At 43.6% G+C, this 10,880-nt stretch overlaps 1 protein-coding gene across 2 annotated transcripts in view; it reads left to right on the top strand.

Annotated features, from left to right (window-relative positions):
- rbfox1l (RNA binding fox-1 homolog 1, like) overlaps positions 1 to 9,968 on the top strand; it is a 13,139-nt gene extending 3,171 nt beyond the window's left edge. The window contains exons 2-13 of one of the 2 annotated variants that reach the window (XM_048260955.1): positions 1,926 to 2,162; positions 5,081 to 5,260; positions 5,375 to 5,428; positions 5,542 to 5,634; positions 5,760 to 5,817; positions 6,000 to 6,092; positions 6,218 to 6,286; positions 6,865 to 7,003; positions 7,653 to 7,692; positions 7,908 to 7,981; positions 8,108 to 8,189; positions 8,498 to 9,968. In XM_048260955.1, the coding sequence (XP_048116912.1) occupies positions 1,926 to 2,162; positions 5,081 to 5,260; positions 5,375 to 5,428; positions 5,542 to 5,634; positions 5,760 to 5,817; positions 6,000 to 6,092; positions 6,218 to 6,286; positions 6,865 to 7,003; positions 7,653 to 7,692; positions 7,908 to 7,981; positions 8,108 to 8,189; positions 8,498 to 8,542 (1,164 nt within the window). In that variant the 3' untranslated portion in view covers positions 8,543 to 9,968. The remainder of the gene's footprint in view (positions 1 to 1,925; positions 2,163 to 5,080; positions 5,261 to 5,374; positions 5,429 to 5,541; positions 5,635 to 5,759; positions 5,818 to 5,999; positions 6,093 to 6,217; positions 6,287 to 6,864; positions 7,004 to 7,652; positions 7,693 to 7,907; positions 7,982 to 8,107; positions 8,190 to 8,497) is intronic. The other variant, XM_048260956.1, reaches the window with a different exon arrangement.
- Positions 9,969 to 10,880: the final 912 nt, after the last annotated feature.

The following is a 10,880-nucleotide window of genomic DNA, read 5'->3' as shown; positions in this document are numbered from 1 at the left end:
TGCAGAAATGTATTTACAACAAAGGCAGACCCACATACATTGTTTCCTGACTGTTGATGCTGTTTATTGTCAGTTTGTAAAGTTTATGCGAAGTAGGAAGTAACGTTCGGAATCTCTGATCAATGTGATTGGTAAGGCTGGACCAATGATTTTAAAGTTAGTGCTCGTCGCAATGCAAGTGTTGCAAACGTTTCCCAATCCAGAGTCACCAGACTCTATTCACTTTGTGAATGAGTTTGGATTTTTCCAGGCTAACATCTCTAGGCCACATGCGTAAATCTTATTTTCTGTGACCTACTGTATCTTAATGGTGCGGAATAAGCATGCAGTTTTAGACTTTCAAGTGATGTGCCAATTCCATCATCTTCGGACGATATTAAAAGTTGAACTATATTTTATTATGTAGCTATTATAATGAGCTATTATGATAAACTTCTAAAAGTGGCTGACTCCAGAACAGATTCAGAGGCACACCTGTTACAGAGTTGGAAGATAAAAATATAAGGAATACTTGGGAAGAGAGATAGGCTATAGAATGTGCTGTTTTTAGCCATAGCTATGATGATGATGCATTTGAAGCATACCACAAACTCCATAATGGTAAATTATCCTGTGAATGTCCCGTAGGAAACGTAGGTAGGCCCTCTATCTGGGAGCCGGCATCTTGACATATTTAAGTGACAACAGTTCTGTTAAATGCTTTATAAATACATTTTGGTTGCTCTCTTGTCAGATAGAGTAATTGCACAGAGGCTGTTTAACGTTCATGTCACCTTACGGAGATTAGATTAAAGATGGGCCAAGTCTTAAAAGTCTGCATCCCGTCCGTCCTCTCCGGGGCTCTTAGCCTTGCGCTGAGTGTCTGGGGGAGGGAAGATGATTGACAGGCACAACTGACCGCAGCTGGCGAGAAACCCTCTCTGTGCCCGGCCAAACAGGCCTGTGATTGGCCACCAGGGGGGGGGGGGCTTATGTTGTGGTGGGCGGGAGGGGGGACAAGCATTAAAGCATGCGTCAGCTGCTGTTGGGTCTAACACAGAGAGTGGAATGCTGTAAGGGGGTAAGATCTTCATCTTTTAGTCTGGCTCTGCTCCTTTGTCATCTTTGGTCTTGTAGTTGTAAAGAACATATTTTATTTTGCTCACCTGCATACTTTGGTTGCTGTAGAGAAGTAATTGCAGAGAGAGTATGTATTCCTTGACTTGTTTACCTGTACTGTATTTAACTGTGTGCATTTGTCAGGCAGCTGATTGAACATGGAAATGAATGTGTGATTCAGAAATGAAGCTTAAACTCAACTGAAGTCCCAATATTAAAAATAAAATGTTTAATTTGTTTTGGGAGAGAGGTCAACATTGGGAAGTCAAGTAAACATCTGATATGTATAGAATTACTTTAGAATGTTAAGGTTCAGTAAATAATGTCATGGTGATGTTTAATTTAGAAATGACTTAGGATTGCTCTGATGGGAGAATGAGGTTGATTCTCTGGAGTGTTGTCCATGCTGGCATACTCTCTTGTATTTTGTGTCGAACTGTTCTCATCTGAAATCACAACACAGCAAAAGTGGCTTGGAGGGTGTATTTAAATGAGACCATGATAATGATGTTGTAATGATATTGTTTGGCATATTTAACCAATATAATTGCAATTGTCTTTATCCTAGCATGAAATACCACTTCTTAAATTAAATGATCAACTGAGTGTCAGGGACTTGTATGTCATCTCGGCCCAGCTCTCACAAGATTATAATGTTCTCAAACTGTCTTCCACTCTTGAGCACGTTGTCTATAACATACGTAAGTCAAAGGTTAGAATCGTGTCATTGTTGATGTTGTTGACAAACAAACATAGAACAGATAGGTTTTCTTTTAATTTTTTTCAGTCACAGATTGTCACCATACCATTCCTCTTCCTCTCCTCAGGGTACCCCCACCCAGGAGGGGGGTCCAACCAGTGGTGACCCCACCCTCCCCCAGGTGTATGCCCCACCCCCATCCTACCCTCCTCCTGGGCAGGGCCCTCCCGCACCTGCTGGCAGGCTCCCGCCCCTGGACTTCAGCCCCGCCCACCCCAGCGCAGACTATCAGGAGCATCACCAGCTCCGCGTGTTCCAGAGCTCCCAGCACGAGGTCCCAGACTCACTCTCAGCCAATGGCGCGGTAAGAGGAAGCCACCCGGCATGTCTGTGACCAATCGGAAGGTTTGGGGGTGGGAGTGGGGGAGGGGTGTACGGACACACACCCCACATAGCAGCTGACATTGGAACAGGATAAGCACCAGACCTGAGCCAGGTTCAGGCCACACACCGGGACCAGTTCCAGTTCAGGGGTCGCGCCAGATCCGGGCCTAATCTGTTCTGAGCCAGCCTCTATCTGGGGAAGCGGAGACCACCCTGTCGGGTCCAGTGTGAGCTATTTATAGCACACCACCTTCCCTGTAGTGGCCATGTAAGGCAATCCCAGCTGGCGCTGAGAGAGGACAGGAGAGGAGAGACGCAGGGCAGTCCAGCGCTGGGGAATAGTCTGATACAAAGTATCAGTGTCAACAGATGACACTGTATAAATACAGGGCAGTACATAGAAACAACAGGTGAACGCCACACATGTTATATTTCAGGAAAACAAATGTCCCTGTTGAGCAAAGTAAGGGGTCATGTAACATTTGTATGTGATTTCTTTTTTTCTCTCTCTCTCTCTGGCATTTTTAAAACTTGAAAATGAAAAAATTTAAATTGTATATTTTGAGAATTATGTCCAAAAGCATTCTCTCCCACACAGCCAAACTTTACACCACACATCTTCACATAATGTGTCTTTTAGCAAACTCATGTTCTCTGGTTTTTGTTTTCTTTTTCTGATTTAAATGGCATTTTCAGTGTAAACAGTATGTGGGCGTCTGAAGCAGATACCATAGCTGTGATGCCTCCTCACTGCTGATATTTTATAGTCAAATGTATTATATATCCCACCACTAGACTGCCAGAATTACTTGCTCCTGATTTTCGGACATTGAGACGTCGCCCAGGAGGGGGGCGGCAGACCAGAAGATCCCCCCTACCGAAATATCGCCCAGGTTCAGAAAACACTTTGCATCGTGACATGATAGCACCACCCAACTGAACCCCTACCCCCCACTGTCTCCCTCCCCTCCTCCCACCCTCCCTTCACCCCCTCTTCCTCCCCCTGTGTCACTCCCCAAATCCAGCCCTGCCACTTAAGATTGTGTCTGCGTTTTTGCGTGTGTGAGGACAAGGTTTCGATAGTGTTTGTGTGACATTCAACCACTGTAGATGGCAATGGCAAGCCTACGTGTTATAAACGCAGTGTGTTTATGTGTATGTGTGTGTGCGTGTGGGCGTGTGTGTGTGTGTGTGTGTGTGTGTGTACATGATGCAATATTCGTGTGTCTACCCTGCTGTGTTTCCTGTCCCTATTAATACAAGTCCCCTTCCTTCGGAATCTTGGGTAATTAACTTTAACCTCTGCCAGAAAAGCAGCACCGTGACCCTAGACTGACCTGTGAACTTTCACCCCCTAGCCCACCCACCTCTCAGCTTTTTGCGCAACTGTCTGCCTGCGCAGCTGATCACTTCCTGTGCCACTCATTTCATTTGTTTTTTTTTTTTTTTTTTTCCCCTCCATCATTTTATTTTTCTTCTCTGCACTCCTCTGGTTGTTTCCTTGAGTGTGACTCAGCTGGGTTTCAGTACTTAGCCTTTGGTGTCCGTGTTGCATAGACTTTGCCGTGTTCACCATTCGCTCCGAATGGATCCCACCGCAACAGAAATGCCCCCACTGATGAAGACAAATGCATCAGGGGTAGAGATGTGCGGTGGAATTTATTGAGCGGCTATGGTAATCAACACAAAGTTCTGCAGGCTATCAAAGAGCAAGCACTAAAAATCAACTCATTCATGCTCTTTCTTTCTGTCTCTGCACCCTACTCTCCCCCCATCCTCTCTCTCTCTCTCTCTCTCTCTCTCCCCTCTCTCTCCTCTATCATTCCATCTGGTCTCTCTACCTCTCCTCTCTCACTGCTCTCTCCTCACTGTAGGCTAAGCTAATAAAAGTGTTGGTCTTTTCTGCATAAAGGGTCTGTTCCTCAAGCAGCTAATTCACCTCACTCTGTCCAGCCTGCCCTTCTAGAGGATTTTCTTTTTGCCTTTTTCTTGTTTTTCTCTCACTTTTCCTTTTTTTTTGGACCTCTTTTTTTTTCTTGCTCACGCTCACCAATGTTTTAATACATTTTTCATCTTTCTCTTTGGGTTTCTTTAATCTCCTGGATTTTGACGGTGTAACAGTTATGTGGAGTTTGATGACATAGGTTGTGACACACACTGGCATCGTGGTGCATTATGGGTTGGATGTTTTGGGTTTGACGCACACATTACTTTCATATGGGTTGATTTGCATGAGGACATTTTACTGGTGTTACAAAAAAAGTTCCTATTCTAGGGAATGCTTCCTGATATCACTGATTATATTGTAAATATTTACAATATAGCAATGAGTTGCAGTTCCCCCCTAGGTCTGTGTTGATGAGGCTGTGGCTTACACACCACTGATTTGTGAATTAGGTTTAAGTGAGTGGATTAGACACACACTGTAAAACAACAGAAATAATGACACACTCTGAATGTCAAGTGTAAAGATAATTTCTGAGCTGAATTTGTCCAGGTCATTCTTTTCTAACGGGCATGTATGTGGACGCCTCACTAAAATGGAGACTTGTTGACGCCTCCTCACGTTGCTTGAGAGGAAACACTGGATGGGGAATGCTCTGTTGGACTTGTTTGTGATCACTCTAAGATGGTGCACTCCCAGTGCAATGCTATGCTGAAACTTTTATTGCGAATGTCTAGTAAAAAAAAATCTTAAATACATTTTTAAAATTAGTGCAAAAACTAGAACATATTGTTTTATGAAGTGTGGCAATGGTAAACAAATGCATTAACTATCTCCCTCACTCTCCCCCTCTAACTGATCTCCTCTTTTTTCCATCTCTCCACCTCTCCGCTCTTCCACTCCCTCTCTCGCTCCATCCCTCCCTCCGCCTCTACCATTTCTCCCTCCGCCAGGATGACTCCTTGGCTCCAGTCACCTCTGACCCTCAATCTCTGAGTGTTTCCGTGTCATCGGGGGGCGGAGCAGGAAGTGGGAGTGATGAGGAGGGGTCTGGCAAAGCCCAGCCCAAACGGCTGCACGTCTCCAACATCCCCTTCCGCTTCCGCGATCCGGACCTGCGGCAGATGTTTGGGGTAGGAGACCGAGGCCTCCGCAGACAGACACCGAGTCCCTCACAACACTGTTATTATAGTAACATACCACAGTTAGCAATCAGTAACAGGACGTGATGGCTTGATGTCTTTCAGCAATTTGGCAAGATCCTGGATGTGGAGATCATCTTTAATGAGAGAGGATCTAAGGTGAACAAGAAGTGACAAGAGTCGCCATTTTTCACTTCACCTCATCTTTCTCTTCCTCTCTTCCTCTCTTCCTCATCTCTGCGTATCTTTTTTTTTTCTCTCACCCCACGCAGGGCTTTGGGTTCGTGACCTTTGAGAGCGCTATGGAGGCAGATCGAGCACGGGAGAAACTCAACGGAACCATTGTTGAGGGGAGGAAGATCGAGGTGAGAGGAAGAGAAGGCCTCTGCAGTCCTGACGATCGTGTCATACTGATGACGTTTTAAAGGGGCTTGTGTCTTATTCTTAATTGTCTGAGAGTCTTTTGTTGTTTTGTGTCTTGCTCATGCAGGTGAACAACGCTACAGCCAGAGTTGTCACTAAGAAGCCCCAGACTCCAATGGTGAATGGTAAGGATACACTCTAATGTATTAACACATACACACACGCACTAACACATACACACACAAACACACACACATACACAAACAGACAACAGGCATGGACTCTCTACACACAGAGAGTCTCTCACTCTTGCTATCTTTTTTTTTTTTTTTAAATATCTTTTTGGGGCTTTTATGCCTTTAATCAGACAGGACAGTGGAGAGAATGCCGGGGTGGGAACAGGATATGACCCAGGCTGGACTCGAACCGGGGTCCCCGTGGGCATGTGGACCCGATTATGGTACGGGCGCTGCCACCAGTTGCGCCACAGCGCCCCCCACCACCCCTTTGCTATCTTAATGACTCTCACACTCTCTCTCTCTCTCCTTTTCCCTCCCCTCTCTCTCTTCTCCTCTCTTCCCTCAGCCACAGGCTGGAAGATCAACCCAGTGATGGGAGCCATGTATGGGATGGGAGGTCCTGAGCTCTACACAGGTCAGTCAGTCTACCCCCAGCACCATTCTACAACTCTGGACCTCACAGACGCCTCTCACTGCCCCTCATTCAGACCCTCCGGCTGGGGCATCCCAAAATCCCAAACCCTATAAATGTGCTATACATGTAATAATCTATAATATGCGTAATGATATCCAATAATAACTAAACATATCCGTAATACCTCATTAAAATATCAGCTCTCAGTTCATTTCTCTCCCTTCCTCATCATCACCAGACTACTTCTCTGATTTGCAGAGTGCCCCCCCCCAGACACACACACACACACACACACACACACACATAACAAACTATTAAGGGTTGGCTACAGCTTACTCAGACACGCTAGTGACCCTTGTGTCTTAAATATAACTAGACACGCAGTGGATATGTTGATATATAGTTATGTTGATTTGGCTGAATTTGCCTCGTAGTCTTGCCCTAAGCACTGACCCATCCATGCCTTGTGTTTACGAAACCTTTGTCTACTTTTTCATTTGCATGTAATATGTGATGTAGCGTCCTGTATCCTGTCACATCCTCCCTCACATCCTCATGACCACTCTTTCTGTTCTTAGTTGCCAGTTTCCCATATCCTGTGCCTACACCCACTTTGGCATACAGAGGCCCCGCCTTACGGGGGCGTGGCCGAGCCGTCTACAACACCATTCGCTCAGCCGCTGCAGCCACACCCACTGCTGTCCCAGGCTATCCAGGGTAAGTTCATAGCAGTTCCACTGAAAGTCATTTATAGTAGACGACGGATAGAGTAGCCTATTATTGACTGAAGTTATGTATGAGTGTACTCTAATTCACTTATTGTCAAACCCATGGTCTTCTACCTGTCCATTCATATTTCTCTTACACAATTAAAATATATATATATACACTCCTGGCTCTGTAAATGAAAAACAAACCCAGGTGCCTTAGGAGCACGGAAGGAAAGGGTGTCATTTTACTGGCTGTTGAGCTGAAATACCAACAGCCTTTCACCAGAATTGTAGACTACACCTTTAAAAGCCTCTGTTGCCTTTGTTAGGTAACAGGATTGTAGACTACACCTTTAAAGCCTCTGCTGGCTCTGTGAGGTAACAGGATTGTAGACTACACCTTTAAAGCCTCTGCTGGCTCTGTGAGGTAACAGGATTGTAGACTACACCTTTAAAGCCTCTGTTGGCTCTGTGAGGTAACAGGATTGTAGACTACACCTTTAAAGCCTCTGCTGGCTCTGTGAGGTAACAGGATTGTAGACTACACCTTTAAAGCCTCTGCTGGCTCTGTGAGGTTTTGTTTGGGCTACATGTTTGATGTGTGCATGATTTAAGTGAGTGGTGATGTGATGCTCTTTCCTCTGTGTGTTCACCAGTGTAGTGTATCAGGACGGGCTGTATGGAACCGAAGTTTATGTAAGTCAATGAAACAGCTACTGCCATGGCAACACCTCACTCACTCCAACTAGTTGTGGACCAGCATCTCTTTTATCATTCTCCTCCATCTTCTGACTTCTCTCTCTCTCTCTCTCCACATCTCATTAACTCTTTCTCCCTCTGACTCACTCACTCTCTCTCTCTCTCTCTCTCTCTCTCTCTCTCTCTCTCTGTTTCCCCTCCTCTCCATCTAGGGAGGCTATCCTGCTGCAGCATACCGAGTAGCTCAATCTGCCTCAGCCGCCACCACAGCAGCCTACAGTGATGGGTAAGTAACTGGGTAACTGTCCTCATCAGCAGAAAGACTGTCCCTCACGTTGGAATCAACACCATAAGTGTTTTTAAATCATTTTTTACACAGATAAATGAATGCCCATCTCATTTCCTACTGTAGGTATGGACGTGTGTACGCCTCAACTACAGACCCCTATCACCATTCAGTTGGACCAACAGCAACGTATGGAGTTGGAACCATGGTGCGATTTTAGAGTTGCATTTTCATCTTTATTTATGTATCTACTTAATCAGTTTGTACAGGCGTCTATGCATTTCACACTCACTGGTGTGAGGCCACAGCTGAGACCCTTTGTAACCATAGCAACAAGCAATAAGACAGCAAATTGACCTTCAGAGTTTTTTTTTATTTTTATTTTCTGTCGGTACCATATGTCAATCAGTCATGTGAGGATTAATTTCTGTGTGTCAATGTTTCAAATCTTGCCTCTTGATTTTTTTACAGAGTAGTAATGTCTATTTTGTCGTTTTTAATCTGTTATGTTGACAGGCAAGCTTGTACAGAGGAGGCTACAACCGTTTCACTCCCTACTGAGCACCAAGGCAGCCCCGCGTTTAGGCCTGCGTTTATGTCGTGGCGCAACCAACAACAGGTGCTGAAAGTGTGTGCTGGAAATGGCGGTGTAATTTCCTCTGTAAACCCCTCCCCCCCCAAAAAAGACTCTAATGTGACTGTACATACTGTAGGGAAATTGAAAAGTATTTATTCTAGTACCAAAGAAAGGGTGACATTATTTATGACTAAGGATAATTATTTAAAACAGAACTTTGGAAGATCTGTGTTTGATAGAGGCGCCCTAAATACTCAAATCCCTCCATAACCCATAGATCAGCTGTTTGGCTCAGACTGAGGGTAATGCTCTGCTCTACAGGCATTTGGTAGACACAACTTTACAGGGGTTCATTTTGTACAGTTTGTTTTTAAGACACAGTTCTCTCCTCCAAGAGCCAAACAGTAGGATAATGCATTTTATACAACCTTAAAAGATCAAGTTATTTTTGATGATTGTCTTTGTGACATGTTTAGGGCACTGTTTGTGTGTTATACGGGTGGGTTTGTTGTCGTGTGTGTGTGTGTGTGTGTGTGTGTGTTTGAGTGTGAAATGACAAAGTGCTCAGAAAATGACAAACTGTGAGATACAGCAACTGCACAGGTGCAGAGGAAGTGCGTCAGACACACACCTCAGCCGAACTCTGTAAATCTACCTCTGATTTAAACTGTTGTTGTTCACACTTCAACATAGTGCTGTTTTTACACTCCTCTTGTATTTGTAGTTCAGCCAAGTAACAAGCTTTTAAAAAGATGCTGAGAGGCTGTGGGTTCTTATGTGCAATATTTTAAATGGCTGTTTGGTGCCAAGCAAATGTCACTAACTTTTCTCTTTGGTGTCAAGACTACTGCTATCGTTTATTTCTATTTCTGTTTATTTTCCTTTAATTCTTTCTTTCCTTCTGTGTACCTCTTTCTGCTTTGTCATACTTCATCCCCCTTTTCTCCCCAAATAGCAGTTTAAACAGGAACAGATCAGGTTCAGTGGTGTGTTCCAAATAGCAATCATTATAAACAGCAATCATTCGGCAATATTTTCAAACATGGTTTCGCTTGCTTTGAGTTTACTGCGACCATTTACAAACAACACAAATGATCTGAAGAGATAGTTCTTGGTGAACAAATATGGACGCCGGATGAAGGTTTACAGTTTAAACCAAACAATTTGAAATCTTCACACACAAATGTAAAGAAATATTTCAAAAGAAATATGAAAATGTAAAGCAAAACACATTTACCTCCATTATATCAAAACTGAGCGCACCTCTGTTGGCCCTATGGTATGTCCATGCTGGGTCAGCTGAACCTGTATCTGTTCTGTAGTCAGCTGCTGTCTGGACACTGTACATACTTCAATGTCTTTGTGACTCTGCTGTTTATTTCTCTCAATAAAACCTTCTTTTGTCATCCTCTCCTTTCTTTTCTTTTCCTTTCCTTCTTTCCTGGTGTCTATGGTAGCTACTCCTCAGTCCCTTCTTTCCTGGTGTCTATGGTAGCTACTCCTCAGTCCCTTGCTGTTCTGGTCTTCTCTCTTAGCATCCTCTCCTGCATCATTCTCCCTGAGCATGTCTCTGTAGCTCTCTGAGCTTGCATCTCTCTGGTTGGAAAACAAGTGATTAGCCAGGTTCCATCAGTCAGCTAACAGATAAGCATTTATAGAGATTTTATATTATTTATTAAATTAACATTTCAACATTGGTCTGAAATTAAGATATGGTAAAAAACATTACATTTACTTGCAATTTAGCCATTTATTGACAATATTTAAACAAAACATAATATTGCATTGTATCATTACTAAATGAATGTGCTTTTTCATAATGTGACTAATAATGTGAATATGTAATATTTTACATATTTTATTTGGATGGATTAATTAGCATATCTATTATGCTTGTATTTAATGTCTAGGAGATAACGATGACCTGACTTGATATATGATAGAAATCAAGTTATTCAGTGCTCAAGCTTAAATGTTGAAGGGACAACGGAACACACATGTGAGAGTTGTACCCATCCCTTCTCCATGGCTTTCTCTTTCTCCTTCTCTTTCTCTCTGTCTCGGTCGTTTTCTGTTGTTCATCTCTGCGTTTGGCTCATTTCTCGTGGTAGACCTTCACTTTCCCATTTCTTTTTTCCAACTTCTGTGATCTGAGTGCTTTTCCTTTTTTCTGTCCTTATATGGATTTCTTTTTTCTTCCTTCTTTCCTTCCTATAATTGCTTTCCCCATTTTCCATTATTATCATTTTCTGCGTTTTGCTTTGCTCACTTTCGCCTCCCTATTTTAGTGCTGTCCTTCAGCTCCCTCTTCCCTTGTCTCCT

The sequence above is a fragment of the Alosa alosa genome, chromosome 13 (assembly GCF_017589495.1).
Source record: "Alosa alosa isolate M-15738 ecotype Scorff River chromosome 13, AALO_Geno_1.1, whole genome shotgun sequence".
Taxonomy (NCBI): Eukaryota; Metazoa; Chordata; class Actinopteri; order Clupeiformes; family Clupeidae; genus Alosa; species Alosa alosa.
This window is presented reverse-complemented; position numbering and strand designations above follow the sequence as displayed.